General features: G+C 53.4%; 8 protein-coding genes across 8 annotated transcripts; 5 read left to right on the top strand and 3 right to left on the bottom strand.

Annotated features, from left to right (window-relative positions):
• Window positions 1–38: 38 nt before the first annotated feature.
• BU26DRAFT_45524 (uncharacterized protein) lies at window positions 39–1705 on the bottom strand. The gene is made up of 2 exons (XM_033824880.1): window positions 1091–1705; window positions 39–1033 (listed from the first exon to the last, which is right to left on the bottom strand). Exons 1-2 carry the CDS (start codon window positions 1577–1579, stop codon window positions 164–166), a joined length of 1359 nt encoding a protein of 452 aa, XP_033681435.1. The 5' UTR covers window positions 1580–1705; the 3' UTR covers window positions 39–163.
• Window positions 1706–2464: 759 nt separating this feature from the next.
• BU26DRAFT_541602 (maltose permease) lies at window positions 2465–4720 on the top strand. Its single transcript, XM_033831604.1, has 4 exons — window positions 2465–2801; window positions 2853–3159; window positions 3225–4269; window positions 4319–4720. Exons 2-4 carry the CDS (start codon window positions 2964–2966, stop codon window positions 4629–4631), a joined length of 1554 nt encoding a protein of 517 aa, XP_033681434.1. The 5' UTR covers window positions 2465–2801; window positions 2853–2963; the 3' UTR covers window positions 4632–4720.
• Window positions 4721–4797: 77 nt separating this feature from the next.
• Window positions 4798–6734, top strand: BU26DRAFT_576235 (uncharacterized protein). The gene is made up of 3 exons (XM_033834372.1): window positions 4798–5405; window positions 5462–5723; window positions 5871–6734. Exons 1-3 carry the CDS (start codon window positions 4885–4887, stop codon window positions 6684–6686), a joined length of 1599 nt encoding a protein of 532 aa, XP_033681433.1. The 5' UTR covers window positions 4798–4884; the 3' UTR covers window positions 6687–6734.
• A 433-nt stretch (window positions 6735–7167) lies between these two features.
• Window positions 7168–8015, top strand: BU26DRAFT_520901 (uncharacterized protein; the record flags this gene model as incomplete). The annotated part of the gene is made up of 2 exons (XM_033829401.1): window positions 7168–7512; window positions 7604–8015. A coding segment is annotated over exon 2 (338 nt), but the record flags the coding sequence as incomplete, so codon positions are not given.
• Window positions 8016–8132: 117 nt separating this feature from the next.
• Window positions 8133–9311, bottom strand: BU26DRAFT_45439 (uncharacterized protein). Its single transcript, XM_033824859.1, has one exon. The coding sequence runs from the start codon at window positions 8988–8990 to the stop codon at window positions 8334–8336; it is 657 nt and encodes a 218-aa protein (XP_033681431.1). The 5' UTR covers window positions 8991–9311; the 3' UTR covers window positions 8133–8333.
• On the top strand, window positions 9193–9410 carry BU26DRAFT_566806 (uncharacterized protein; the record flags this gene model as incomplete). Its single annotated transcript, XM_033833576.1, has 2 exons — window positions 9193–9258; window positions 9306–9410. 2 exons carry the CDS (start codon window positions 9193–9195, stop codon window positions 9408–9410), a joined length of 171 nt encoding a protein of 56 aa, XP_033681430.1.
• Window positions 9282–11037, top strand: BU26DRAFT_45231 (uncharacterized protein). Its single transcript, XM_033824790.1, has 4 exons — window positions 9282–9501; window positions 9561–9719; window positions 9776–10006; window positions 10056–11037. The coding sequence occupies exons 2-4, from the start codon at window positions 9632–9634 to the stop codon at window positions 10982–10984; spliced, it is 1248 nt and encodes a 415-aa protein (XP_033681429.1). The 5' UTR covers window positions 9282–9501; window positions 9561–9631; the 3' UTR covers window positions 10985–11037.
• BU26DRAFT_520899 (uncharacterized protein) lies at window positions 10988–13465 on the bottom strand. Its single transcript, XM_033829400.1, has 3 exons — window positions 12882–13465; window positions 11968–12827; window positions 10988–11913 (listed from the first exon to the last, which is right to left on the bottom strand). The coding sequence occupies exons 1-3, from the start codon at window positions 13067–13069 to the stop codon at window positions 11090–11092; spliced, it is 1872 nt and encodes a 623-aa protein (XP_033681428.1). The 5' UTR covers window positions 13070–13465; the 3' UTR covers window positions 10988–11089.
• Window positions 13466–13481: the final 16 nt, after the last annotated feature.

Genomic DNA, 13481 nt, shown 5'->3' with positions numbered 1-13481 from the left:
GTCGGCTGAGAGTCCATTAGGGAGGCTTTCGTGGATGGTGAGGCGCTGTTCGGGTGAAGGGAATCTGGAAGAACATAGAGTCGGGAGAGAGAATGTATATAATGACCATCAAAGGCGTCTTGCCACTGCTAGAAAGGGGCAGAGTAGTTCGACTAAATCTCTCCTACTGCCGTGGTCGCAGCCCAATATTTCCCTGCCGAAGCTTCTCAACCATATCGTTGGCTACTCGTAGATCAACCCAAGGCCAGGTGAAATTGAATCGCAAGGCGAATGCAACGGACGCATCGTCGTAAATAGCGAGGAGATTCGTTAATCCAAAAGCGATCTCCTGACCACGCCAGGCCAAGTCAATAATGGCGGCACCTGGTATATTGCCGACAAGATCCTCACCATGTCGGACTAGAGCTAACTTGTTGAGGCTGAGAATACGCAGTCGTGGTGGCATCTTGCACAGGGTCTGCCAGATGGGAATCCAGGGGTGATTCAGGCCTTGTGTACCCCAGTTCCAGATATAGACGTCCGATAAGCTCACGACCTCCAAGGTTTCGGAGCGGGCTAGCAGGAAGTTGTTGAGCTGGCTGTAGAGAATAGACATGCGTGATAGCTTAAGCGCGCGGAGTTGGGGGTAGTAGCCGAGGTGCGGGTTATGCGGGTTTGGAGATGTGCGCGACCGTCCGTAGTCGAGGGACAAGACCGACGGATTAATGCTTTGTACAAGTTGGCGGCTGTTGGGCTGTGTAATGTCTATGAAACCCGAGAAGCTGCGAAGGAGTGAGGACATGCTGTAGTGCCAGTCTTTGGAGTCGGGCGACCACACGTTAGAGTGTCCGTGGTTCAGGGTCAAGTCAAGATGGATGTTCCTCGAGGCGAGATCGGCCTGTGACGCTGCCGCAAGGACGATCCCAAGGACTTGATGACGGTGCATACCCTGGCGCCACACACGAGGTCCCTTACACTCTTCTAAATTATCGAAGCCCGATGGAGACAATAGCTGGGAACCTCCCCATGGCTTACTCTGGCGATGGCCAGTTACCTAAAGTGGCGGTACGATTAGCATATCCTCAGTATTCGTCCCACAAGATTAACTTACGTCTTGGACCCAATTGTCAACAAAATCGGACACGGCAACCGCCCGTAGCTTGGACAAGCGCTGCAGGATATTCACCAGATCCTGGACTGCACACCCCTCGGCGAAATGCTGTTCAGACCAACACCGCTGCTCATATTCCTCCTCCTTCTCTTCCACGACGCGCACTGGAAATCCCCCGTCATCCACATCCATATGGCATAGGTCATCTTTAGGCGCCCACCATTCTCTCAGCACATGCGTTGAAATTGTAATCTGTTCGATGAAATCCGAGTAGAACGGGTCGCTTGCCAGGCCGCGGAGCTTCTCGAAGCTGAGGGGATGAATGAGTACGCCGACACTCGTGAAAAACCGCTTGGCAAAAGCGTACTTGGACTTCTGAGAGAGGACCTTGCCTGCAATGTGAAGGGACCGGAGATCGCCGTCTGGTAGATGAGCCGCAATTGCGGTTATCGTCTCAGAAGGAAGGTCTCCGAGGGTCGGTCGTAACATGGCGTGCGGTGCAAGGCTGCGTGTGTGCTGCAGTGAGAATGAAAACGTGAGCGGACGTGGGTGTGGTTTTGTACTCGTCGACGAGGGTCTACAGGCGGTGAGTTATAGGCGTTGGCCAGTGCGACAGTGCAAATCTTAGGACGCTTTCACGCGTTTGGCCTTAGCTTTGCTTATCCGCAAGTGAACGGACGTAGGCAAAGAAGACCAACCCTCATCATTGAGGCCCTACCAGTTGGGTTGGTGCTTGTCTTCATTACCCGTGTTTCGGTGGGAACTGGGCCGTTGGTGGATGAAAGCCGGATGCCGGTCAATCGACCAATTTGGCTCACCGGAATCAATCGAGGATGAGTCGCGAGCTCAATGTCTGTGAAGATCGTCGGCGACGAATGGTGAAGCCATCGTGCAGCGAGTGAGGCGAAAGAGAAGAGGTCTGCTGAAGCTCTCGACGGCGCAAAGCCAAGGCTTTGGCGTCTTGGCGCACGTGATTCGCCATTCCGTCTCCTTCCTCTCTTTCTCTTTCGTCTCGTCTCATAAACTACGCAATCGTCTTTCCAATAACCTCAGGACACGCCGCAGAGGCATTTGAGGTTCCAATGGGGATGCTTTCGACCTGTCGTGGCACGCATATTCTTCTCCTCGCCTGAACCGCGTTTTGGCTCGACGCGTCAGGAATTTGCGACGCGTAAGTATAGCGATCGCACGTCGATTAACTGCTTTCTCTTCTTATTACTTTGTCAACGCAATATTGCTTCACACAAACCCCTTGGGTGGAGGAAAGAGATGTGGCCCTGCAGATTGGCGGAAGGGATGCCAAATCGGGGGCGGAAAGCCTGTCGGTCCTCTTAGCCAACGTTCTCCCTCTCACACACCCAGCACCTGTTAAACCCATACACCATGCTTCTCCGCCCCGTTGGGCCGGCGTTGTGGGATGCACCACCTCGAGCTTTACCCGGATACACGGCGCACCCTATCTGCAAATCCAGAACCAGGATTTGCCGCAAACTTCGCCCTCCTACGTCCCAAGCTCACATGTTCTGGACTTGAATGTGGGAAGCCACCTCGAAAGTCTCATTAAAAAAAAATTCCGCACTCTATCGATCTGTTACGGGGAGCACCGGGGTGAATGCCGACCGCAATCTGGATACTTACCTGCTCAATATGGGTAAGAGATCTACACCCGGGATAGCCATGCGCATGCAACGTCGGAGGTGGAACCATTACCGTACTGCACACCCCGCACCGCGAGCAGGGACTCAACTGATAACAAATTCAGGACTTATCATGGTTTATCGGTCGTGCATAAGATAACCCATGGCCCTGCAGAAAGCTTGAAACATTTTGTTCTGTTTCCTCACTTATTTTCGTTGGATCACAGCTGTACGCCATGGCGACTGACACGAAGGATTCCGAGCCACCAGTCGAGGTTCGCAAGCTGTCGACGCAGCAGGATCAGGAAAACGCGGAGGAAGTGGCTGAAGCAATCGCAATCGAGCACACACTCTCCTTCTGGGATGCTGTGAAGCTGTATCCTAAGGCGATAGGATGGTCCATGTACTTCAGCTTAGGAGTTATCATGCTCTGTACGTTGCGCGAACTCTTTCGAAGTGCTGGATTATCAGGATCAAGAGTCTCTAACAACTCACAGCATTTGACCCCCAGTTGCTCGGCAACCTTTACGCCATGCCAGCCTTCCAGAGAGATTTTGGTTACAAATTTGGCGATGGCTACATCATATCTGCAGCATGGCAGACTGGCTTGAGCATGGGTAATCCAATCGGACAAGTTCTCGGCGCCCTTGCAGCTGGGTATCCCATGGAGTGGTATGGCAGGAAGAGGACGTTCAATGTGTGCGTGCTTGCTGTTGCCGGCCTGGTTTTCATCCAATTCTTCGCGCGTTCGCTGCATGTGCTGCTTGCGGGAGAGTTACTGGCTGGCCTCGTCCTAGGAGCCTTCGTGGTCATCGCGCCAGCGTACGCCTCGGAAGTCACTCCGTTAGCGATGCGCAGCGTATCGACGTCGTACGTCAACCTCTGCTTCGTCACGGGACAACTTCTCGGAAACGGCGTCACGGCGGGCACCAAGAATCTCGACACCCACTGGGCATACTCCATTCCCTTCGCGCTACAGTGGTTCTGGGTCTTGATCATCCTCCCAGGGATGTTCTTCGCGCCGGAAAGCCCTTGGTGGCTCGCACGCCAGGGCAGGCTCGATGATGCCGAGGTATCTCTCCGCCGCCTCTCGAGCAAGCACGTCAATGTCAAGGCCGTGCTCGCCCAGATCATTGAGACCGATAAACTGGAGACGCAGATGGAGGCCGGAAGTACCTACACGGACGTCTTCCGCAAGGTGAACTGGCGCCGCACCGAAGTCGCTATCGGCGTGTATGCCACGCAGGTGCTCTGTGGTATCTATCTCATCAATTACGGCACGTATTTCTTCAGCTTGGCAGGGCTGAACACCGAGCAAGCCTATGATATGGGCATCGGATTCTTGGCCGTAGGTTGGGTCAGTACGATCTTCAGTTGGTTCTTGATGCAGAGATTTGGGAGGAGGATTCTTTATAACCTGGGTCTTACGATACTCATGATCATCATGTTCCTGGTCGGCATTCTGGATGTGGTGCCAACGAAGGGCGCGATCTGGGCGCAGTCCGCGTTACTGTTGGTCTGGAACTTTACGTTTGATTGGAGGTAAGCCCCCTTTCGCCCTCTACGTACACTGATGCACTAACCTCTTCAGTGTCGGCCCCGTGGCCTATGCAATCTTCTGCGAAGTCAGCGCGACCCGCGTGCGCTCCAAGACCATCGCCGTTGCCACCGCCGTTCAAGCCATGGTCGGCATCGTCATGACTGTCGCTATCCCATACCTAATCAACCCGGATGAAGCGAATCTGAGGGGCAAGCTAGGTTTCTTCTTTGGTGGGCTGAGTCTGCCGTGTTTGATCTGGTGCTGGTTTAGGGTACCGGAGATGAAGGGACGCACGTATGAGGAGCTGGATATTATGTTCGAGAGGAACGTACCGACTAGGGAGTTTGGGCGTTATGTTATCTAAGGCGAGAAAGCTTCCCTAAGACGAGAAGGACGACTCGCGAAGTTTGGAAGGATCTCCTTACTTTTTTACATCCTCCGTCTTCCCTTTTCACTGCCAAATCAAATGCGATGTCCCCGCGACCCGCTCCTCTCTTGCCCGCCCATTCACTACGTTGCTCTGTTTTCCCTTCAAATCTCACGCGTGATCTTTCTTTGCCCTTCCCAACTTTAGCTCTCCCAAACACCACTCCATTCCGACACTCCAGCGCGCGAAAATGGAAGCCTTCGCCGAAGATGTCAAAAGGCTCGCGTCCCTCCCACCAATCATATCCATGGTCTCCATCGAAACGAAACTCGTCACAGTCCTCTCCCTAAAGCTCCAAGAAGAATCCGCGAAGCACCGTATCGCCGTACTTCTCTACCGACGCAACGATCCGCGCCTCCTCAAACGTGCCAGCACGCTCCTGGCAGCGCAAAAGTTCCGCCCATACATCGAGCAGCACAACAAGGACTTGGCGCCGGACACGCAAGCCTTGGTCAGCCTTGCAGCAGACAGGTTGAAGACCGTGCAAGGGCAGGCAAGAGAGTGGGTAGGGAAGTGGAATGGGCTGAGCGTGGCGCCATATTCTAACGAGATGAGGGAGGATGTGAAGTGGGCCCTGGAGATTTGGGATAAGGCGGTAAGGAATCTCAAGACAATGTTGTTTTTGCTGGCGGATGCGGACGCGGAGCTTTGGGGGATGGTGGTGGAGGGGTTGAGGAGGGAGTGGCCCGCTAGTATGGGGAGAGTGGTGGAGTAGGGTGAGCGGATACAGTGGACTCCTCGGACGTTGCCGATGCTGAAAATCTTAGATCATACAGAGATAATGCTATCGGTACAATCCTCCTTCACTTTTATGACTTACGTCGCGCATTGACACATACTAAGTCGACCTTTGCCTCCTTCCGCCTTCTTCCTTTCCCTCCAACAGCTCCCCAGCTCGCTCGGCAGTCGACTCTAACCGCACCGCTCCCTACCCCACCTTATTCTTCTCCCTCGGTGCACCCATGCGCCCCTACTCTCAATTCACGAACACTCCGCCATCTAAGTAACCAGCTGTTGAAGCCCTCCAAGGTACGTTTCCAGCCATCGCACTGCGACCTCGGCTGAGAGTGGATGCGATATATCATACTGAAACCTTCAGGGGACGTGGTCACACCCGGATATCTCCTCTAGAAGACTCTATTTCGATCTTATCGACAATATGAACAAAACTCTGAGCAACCTTCAAGTTTCGGAAGGACCGGCAATGGAGCCCTTCGATGGCAACCTGCAATGCCTCGTGAATATCCGACCGCTTATCTCGCGAAAACCTTTCCGACCATTGTTCGCGCTCTCTATAAGCGTAATGCGGAGGTGAAAGAGATCCGCGATGCCACCGTTTTGGAGCAGGGTGAGGACTGCGAGGACGTTAAGTTGCAGACTGAACTCCTGCACCTGTTCGAAGCCTCGCAGCAGATGCTGAACGATAGCGCCCAAGAAGCGCAACTCGTTTTTCCAGTGGTGGGCGACTTCCTCAACAAAACCGTCCAGTTTCATGAGCTCCATTGGAGCAAACTGCAGGCTCAGCGCGCCGATCTACTCGAGGCTCTCAGGGATGTCTGTGACCAAGCCAGCCAAGGCAACTCCGAAGCCATCGTCGCCGAAGCCGCGCTAGTCACACAAATCAGGAAGATCAACGAGTACGGAACGAAGCTAGACGATGCCCGTGATAGATGGCTGCCGGACTTATCTACTGCCGCCGATATCGCGGCGGATGACGTGGAGAAACTTTGGGAAGAGATCCAGAATGACCCTTTGACGTTATCGAGGAAGACGGCATCCTTTGTCTCGCATGTCAAGGCCGTGTCCTCCAAGATGTATCGTTGCGCGCACGAGTTGCTCGATGTCATGTCCGAGGTAGATGCTGGGGAGGATTATGCTGCTGCGATATTGCGCATCGTGCGTACCAGATATCCGGAGGCCCTTCAAATCATCAAGCATGTGCGAGATAGCACCAGAGAGAAGTACAATGGCGCATCTGGTGGAGGGAAGTAAGATGAATACGGGGATAGGTGCGTAGGTACGATTCCCCTTATTTTCAGCTGTTACGTATGGATGCTACTTGCTGAGTGCGAACCCCATCTTGATGATCCACTCCACATAATTCCGCTTCCCGAGGCTGAGTTCGAGAAGGCGTTGGTCGAAGATAGGTACAATCGAAGTTTGCGATCAGAGCCTGGTTTTACTCGTATTGCGGAGTAGCCGCCGGAAAATTTCGGGGGCGGTGGAATTCCAACCTATCTTTGTAGAAGCATACCAAGGCATGGATGCTATCATGTCGGCTAGGAATCCTAGTATCGAGGAAACGGCGGGGTGTGGTTGAAAATCGGTCATGTCTGCTGGACAGCAACTGCGGTAGGCTAGGTGCTATCCAGCAGACATTTAAGTATTGGGAAGCACTACTGCCCAAGTTCTCTTGGAAAACTTTCACTAACAATCGAACCCTAGAATTTTTCAAGTCTTGAGTACTCCCGCTAAGAATTCTTGGACTATGCTTAGATACGTTGTTTCCCCACCACGGCCATTCACCAGCAGGCCAGACAATGGCAGCTAATGCGCCCGCACGCCAACATTTCTATTGCATTACCTTCATTCTCGACACCACTCAACTTTGGAAACCTCGAACCTCCAGGATCTCCAATATCAATACCTTAATCAGAGGCTCATCGACGATGACGGCCGGATGTTTCGAATCGATCGCGGAGCGCCAGCGCCTCACCTTGAAGTTCTACCACCAACCATCCGAAAGCCCACACTGGAATGCATGGAACATCCACACCGACACCGCCATCAAAGAGGCAGTAAAAGAGATATTGGACGACTACACAGACACCATGAGTCGCGAATCAGAACTGCACTTGTCATGGAAGCTTGCGCTCCTGCGCGAGCATCGGGAGCGTGCGAGTGCCTACCTACGCGCTGTCATCATGTACAGTCATCGCCTTCGGGAGCTGCATGAGCAGGGGCGGAAGAGGATGGCTGTGTTTTGGAGCTGGAGGAAGGAGATGCAGAACTCCGTGGCGAAAAGGAGTATGGAGGTGATAGAGGCTTGCGAGGCGACGATTGCATATCTAGAGGATGAGTTTGCGAATCGAAAGATCGATTTTGCGACGGAGTTGTATGCGGTGCTCGTCGAACGCGATCGGGCCACGGCGGATGCTGTGTTGGATGACCTGGTGAGGGCTTTTCCGTGGACGAAGGATGCCGTGGTGGCGAACTTGAGGGACGGGGTGATAGACTATTCTGGATTGAAGCAGGTGAGTAAGTAGTGGATTGTCGTTAACTAGTCTCTATTCAATGTCGAGTGGCTAATATGCCCCCAGCGGTTGCCTCAAGTATAGGGAAATACCTAGGTAGGTGTGCCGAGGTCACCTAGCGCATCCTGATTACTAAGCACAAACCGCCCGAAATTTTGAAGCCCCACTCCACTCGTTCTCTCCTGTTCAGGCCATCAAGCTCGTCGCATCATCATCACCATCTTCATCTCCATCATGCATTCCACTTCTTGCCCCTATGCCTTGGAAGTCAGAGAGGAAACCATCTTTGGAATCGCTCCTCACTCCGACTACGCGTGCCTGGGCGCGGAAGGCCACATGTTTCCGATATCCGGGCGCTGGTGGTCCAACATGCTGTACTGGTCGCTCACTGTTTCTTGGAATACTCCCGCTTGATCCACGCTGGGTACTGACGGCGTCGGGCCAGACGAACGAGGCTGCTGCTGAAACAGGCGTTCCCCGTTTGAGGCATCTGGCATCGTCGGATAGTGCTGACCAGCCATTCCAGGGGAAACGCTCCAATGCTGGCTGAACTGATCCGGCTGGGGCATATACTGGTTAGGGAATCTTGAACTTGTAGCCTGCGGCTGTGCCGGTACGGGACGGGGTTGTCGATGCAATACGAGTGCGAACCAGCGGACCCGCCGGCGGCCGGCAGCTGGCCAGAGGCGAACTTCGCATGATCTTTAGCTATAGAGCGAACATCGCTTTCCCTCGCTCTGATACCTTGTTCTTGCGCTTTTTCCTCGGCGGACGTGCCATATATCTCCTTAAGATACTTTATGAAGTCCAAATACGCGCCCGAGACGGTTCTGAAATGCTTATCCTGGAGGTGGACTTCCGCGTTTGGGTTGTGAACGGTCTTGTGGCTTCCGCCTTGAGCCTCAAATTCGGCGAGCGCGAGTGCGGTGTGACAGGCATTTCTGATTTGCCGTCCGTTCCATCGACCGTCTTTATTCTTGTCCCAGTACTCCTTGGCGTGCAGCGCAACATCACCCTCTTCCACACGCAGCTTCCTTCCCATGCGCAAATTCAAGGCTCAATACGAGGAGCCCAAGAATCGAGTAGAGTCTGGGTATAGCATTCGCGATAGGTGGAAGTTGGAAGATGTGCAGTTGCAGCTTGAGGCTGCTCGAGAGTTTTATACGAAGGAGACTGGAGTGAGCGGATGGGCGAGGAAGATCAGACGCAAAGCCGTCGATAACACCCAACCCGTAATGCAGACAATGCGCGTGGTTCCGAATCTAGACTATGTCTCCCCGGTTCTTAACACAGTTCAATTCCTGCTAGAGGTAACCCCATAAGGTTCAAAGGCTCGCGTATGCTGACGTAGTTGCAGGCAGCCCAACGAGCATCGAGCGTTCGCGGACAGATCCTTAGCGGCTTTGAAGACCTGGAAGCCATCTTCCAAGATGTTGAATTCTTCCTCGCAACGTTTCCCTAGGATGAGAATATCCGAAAAGCTGCAGTGGACGTGGTCACTTGTGTACTAGCAGCCATGGAGCAGGTCATTGGGTTCTATATCAAAGGAGCCCGTATGTCAGCCTCCGGACTATTGCGAACGATTGCATTCTTGGCTAATTCGTCCTTACAGAGAAGAAATTGGGATAGGCTGTCTTCAAAGGAGAAGAGTATCAGAATAGCATCCTGGAGAGCCTCGCTGCTATGAAGGCTTCAAGCTGGACTCTTATTCACAAAGCGAGAAACTCGTCCATGGGTAATATACGGTGGGTTTTCGAGAACACGCTTCGAGGTAAGACTACACTTGATCTCGGTCCTGCAAGAGACTGACGAGCTTTGCCTTCTTAGCGTGGAATGAAATGCGCCGAGCGCAACAAGAGCTCATGAGGAGACAAGAGAAGCAGATTCATCAAGGACTGGAGACCAACAGGAACGTGGTTGAAGTCAAGGAAGTAGTCCTAAAGACTGAGGAAGGTATCGTGGAGATAGGTGAAGGCATAAACTCGATAAAGGACCTGTTTGATATGCAATGCCGGCGCTATGAAATAGGGCGTGCGCAGGATGAGAGACGGCACCAAGGTAACCTAGAGATATTCCATTGCTGGAGTATGCTAATGTCGGCGACCAGACCAGCTTACAGCCGTCAGACGCGAGATCTCCACGTTGATGGTTGAACGCGAGCATTTGCGGAGCTGCACACCTGCACCAGGGCCTTCAATGATAACTCATATCCCTCCCGCTCCGGTGACAGAATGGTACATCAACCCACAAGAGCTCTGGCGCCTGCTCAACATCTCCAGCCTGGACATCGAGGATATGCAGTTCATCGAAGAACGGAGAGAGCGGTTTCCGAGCAAGGACCGCGCACGAGCGGAACAGGTGGTCCGGACACATCAGTTCAATAACTGGATCATTGCGCCTACATCAACCAAGCTGCTCGTGCACAGCGACTTCGGTGGAACCCAATACGTCTCTCCTCTCTCTCTCTTTTGTTCGACACTGAGCCAACATCTCCAGCGCAAAGAGAACTTCATTTCGCTCGTCTTCTTCTGTGGCCGTCACGTGGAAAAGAGAGACGGCGCATCTTTCGGAGGCACAGCCATGGTGAAGAGTCTAATCGCGCAACTACTACTCTGCCAACAACACCTCGATACGCGTCACATCCATTACGAAGTCAGTCTCAACGAGGTGCAGAGCGGCGATCTCAACGCCCTCTGTAGTTTTTTCATATGCCTGCTTCGTCGGCTACCCAAAGCCGTCACTGTTTTCTGCTTGATTGATGGCATCGGCTACTACGAGCGGGACGAAACGAGGGCTGGTATGCTTCAAGCCCTTGAATGTGTGCTGCGCGCTACATTTGACAAGAGCGTTCCCGCGGTGGTAAAAGTGCTCGCGACAAGCGTTTCGTCGACTCACAAGGTTCGGGGATACTTTCATAAAGATGAGATCTTGTCGATGGTGGCGATGGCGCGAGGGGGAGGTGCGCCTAGTGGACAACGCCTGGAGCGACACTTGAGCGGCGGCATAAACCACATGGGCCACCAAGAACATACGTAGGCTAGATCTGGATCCCACGTCATCCTAGTTGATATCATTGGCCCCATATGCTGAATTAAACCGTTCTATGAACACGGGAAGTCAAAAAGTACGTCAGTATCCTGCTCAGAACTCAACGACATCATCTAGTTCCCATGGTGCCCCTCCGCTTCGATTCTCTGGTCCATCATACAGGGACAGTTCTCCTCTGGAGAGGCAGTCCAACAAGGCTCTTGACTGCCCTGTCGTCGTAAAGAGGACCTTCATCCCCGCTTCTCGTAGTTGATGAGCGAACCGGGCTAGGAATGTATCCGTGCTCTTGTCGTCTAGCCACTGCAGCCCGTCGATAACGCAAAACACTTTCCCGGGAAGTTGCTTACAGAGCTCATTGAGCAGTGCAATAGCGTCTCCCAGGGATGCCGCGGATCCGTCCAGCTGCTGAAAGCGTTCCCCCGAGAGGTCCGAGTCGTTCTCTTTGAGCTCTAGAGGAAGAAGTTCGATCGTTTGCCTGATGAGCGCATACACTAACTCGATCGCGCCCTGCATTTCTGCTGTATTCCCCGGTCTGTTCTTCTGACCTCTTCGAAGTTCGCAGAAATACGACATTACGGGCACATTCGATCGTGCCGCGAAGTCGACGAACCTAGCTGCCAGCATAGTCATCGAGTTCTCCAGCTCATCCGTCTCGATATCTGGGCCGGCGAGGCAGAGGACGTCGGAGTCGGTCGCGGTGCTCCATTCCGCAAGACGAGCTAGAGCCTCCGGATTGACCTTCACAGGCGCAAAATGATCGCAGGGCAGACGGACGCGATCCCGGTGGAAGAAATCCTCCAGGCATGCAGAGTTAAGCATGACCTTCTCGCGGGTAATTGACGCTATATCGAGGCCAGGGAGGACGCGTTGGACGGTGTTTGGAGCGCCTGCGATGCTTGGGCGGAGCAAAGACAATTCTGTGGGAGTGAATTTCTGAAGCGGCCGCATTCACATAGTGGAAGTGCTCTTACCTTGAAGGCCATGTGACTGCACGGCGTCAGTCAGGAAAGTCAGCAGGTTGGCGTGCAAGCTCGCCAAGTGCTTCTTCTCCTCCTGCCACTCGGCTCTCTCCCTCTGCATCTGGGTGCGCATCTGCTGCGCCGCGTACTTCGTCTCGGCTTGCTCCCTCATGATCCCCTGTAACCCTAGCCTCAGATCTCTTCCTGTCTCCTCCACTGTCAGCCGGGTCACCCTCTGCTCTGCTGCCATATTCTGCGCAGCCTTCCTCCTGATGCTCTCGGATTTACGTTTAATGTTATCGATTTCGGTCTCGAAATGGTCGAAGAATTTCTCGTTGAACGAATCGACGAGTCGTTTACGCCGTTTCCTAAGGTACCAGCCCAGTGTGTCGGAGAGGAAGAGGAAGATATGTGCATATAGATCCGCGACGGCGCGCATCATAGCTTCCGTCTTGAAAAGCTCGAGTTCGACCTCGCATTCCGCTACATTTTCGCTTATGGCGCAGAGGGCACTCGCTAAATCCTCCGCAATGTGCTCGTGGTTGACGCTCGCCCTGATGATGGAGATGATGGTCCCGGCGAAGAGTGAAGCATACTCATTTCCTTTCGGGACGACTTCCAACATGGAACTATGCGCGTCCAGTGTACCACATAAGCGATGGAAGAGGCCCGTTGCCTTACCTCGCTTCCCCTTCTCGCGCTTTGCCTGCCATGCCTTGCTTACGGTCGCTACCATTTTGATGACTCCGTCGATCGTCGGCTCAGAGTTCCGAACGTCGATTTGCTCCTCCTTTGGAATGAACTTCTGGAACAGGAACCATTGCTCTTGAAGCTTCGCGGCCTCGACGGAGAGAACGTTCGTGATAGGGTCGCTGATCACCGGTTAAATTGTTCCGCTGGACGCGATGCCACCGCTTTGCTCATACCTCTCATGCTCATCGGATTCCCAAGGCTCGAAGAACCTGCGCCATGGTTCCGTTATATTCTCCAAGGAAGGCTCTTTATCTGAAAGAACACGGGCTAAGACATGCGCCTCGCTCTCGGCTGGTAGTCGTTCTTCGGCCTGAAAGCTGTAGACTCGGACTACTTGTCTAGTCACTGTCTCATCCTCCATCGTTTCTGGCCCTTTGAAGAAGTTGTATCGTGCTCGTATATCTCGAAGGAATTTTTCGAACAGTGGGTTGATGAAGAGCTTCACGAATCCTTGGGCTGTTATTGCAGCTCAATTCGTCTGGGCTGGATCGCCGGGTGCATCAGGCTGCCTAGAAGCACGCTGACTCCGCCTCAGTGGGCTATGCTCTTAGCCAAGCGATCGCGCTCTGCAATGTAAGGATGGGTTGCACTTATGTCTCATTGGCTTCGAGTTCGCGCTTCGCTTGTGCACTAGCCCATTTGGAACATGTGTGCGTTGATGACGGCAGCTAGCTTGTGGGGGCCGGACGAGGCTGAAACTCGTACATATATCAGCTCCGTGGGTGCCGACCACACCAATGCGACAACATTCTCAGCCTCAGGGTCGAAACCGC

Source organism: Trematosphaeria pertusa, assembly GCF_010094035.1.
Source record: "Trematosphaeria pertusa strain CBS 122368 unplaced genomic scaffold BU26scaffold_10, whole genome shotgun sequence".
Taxonomy (NCBI): domain Eukaryota; kingdom Fungi; phylum Ascomycota; class Dothideomycetes; order Pleosporales; family Trematosphaeriaceae; genus Trematosphaeria; species Trematosphaeria pertusa.
Note: the sequence above shows the minus strand (reverse complement) of the source record. Positions and strands in the feature narration are given on the sequence as shown.

Bases quoted from the DNA above. Each gene is read 5' to 3' on its own strand.
- BU26DRAFT_45524 (XM_033824880.1), bottom strand. From the start codon at position 1,579: ATGTTACGACCGACCCTCGGAGACCTTCCTTCTGAGACGATAACCGCA. The intron at 1,034-1,090 runs GTAAGTTAATCT...CCGCCACTTTAG, and splicing joins TTGACAATTGGGTCCAAGAC to GTAACTGGCCATCGCCAGAG.
- BU26DRAFT_541602 (XM_033831604.1), top strand. From the start codon at position 2,964: ATGGCGACTGACACGAAGGATTCCGAGCCACCAGTCGAGGTTCGCAAG. The intron at 3,160-3,224 runs GTACGTTGCGCG...AACAACTCACAG, and splicing joins CTTAGGAGTTATCATGCTCT to CATTTGACCCCCAGTTGCTC. The intron at 4,270-4,318 runs GTAAGCCCCCTT...TAACCTCTTCAG, and splicing joins AACTTTACGTTTGATTGGAG to TGTCGGCCCCGTGGCCTATG.
- BU26DRAFT_576235 (XM_033834372.1), top strand. From the start codon at position 4,885: ATGGAAGCCTTCGCCGAAGATGTCAAAAGGCTCGCGTCCCTCCCACCA. The intron at 5,406-5,461 runs GTAGGGTGAGCG...TGAAAATCTTAG, and splicing joins AGTATGGGGAGAGTGGTGGA to ATCATACAGAGATAATGCTA. The intron at 5,724-5,870 runs GTACGTTTCCAG...CAAAACTCTGAG, and splicing joins AGCTGTTGAAGCCCTCCAAG to CAACCTTCAAGTTTCGGAAG.
- BU26DRAFT_45439 (XM_033824859.1), bottom strand. From the start codon at position 8,990: ATGGGAAGGAAGCTGCGTGTGGAAGAGGGTGATGTTGCGCTGCACGCC.
- BU26DRAFT_45231 (XM_033824790.1), top strand. From the start codon at position 9,632: ATGAAGGCTTCAAGCTGGACTCTTATTCACAAAGCGAGAAACTCGTCC. The intron at 9,720-9,775 runs GTAAGACTACAC...TTGCCTTCTTAG, and splicing joins TTTCGAGAACACGCTTCGAG to CGTGGAATGAAATGCGCCGA. The intron at 10,007-10,055 runs GTAACCTAGAGA...GTCGGCGACCAG, and splicing joins GGATGAGAGACGGCACCAAG to ACCAGCTTACAGCCGTCAGA.
- BU26DRAFT_520899 (XM_033829400.1), bottom strand. From the start codon at position 13,069: ATGGAGGATGAGACAGTGACTAGACAAGTAGTCCGAGTCTACAGCTTT. The intron at 12,828-12,881 runs GTATGAGCAAAG...ACCGGTGATCAG, and splicing joins GAATCCGATGAGCATGAGAG to CGACCCTATCACGAACGTTC. The intron at 11,914-11,967 runs GTAAGAGCACTT...TCACTCCCACAG, and splicing joins GCAGTCACATGGCCTTCAAG to AATTGTCTTTGCTCCGCCCA.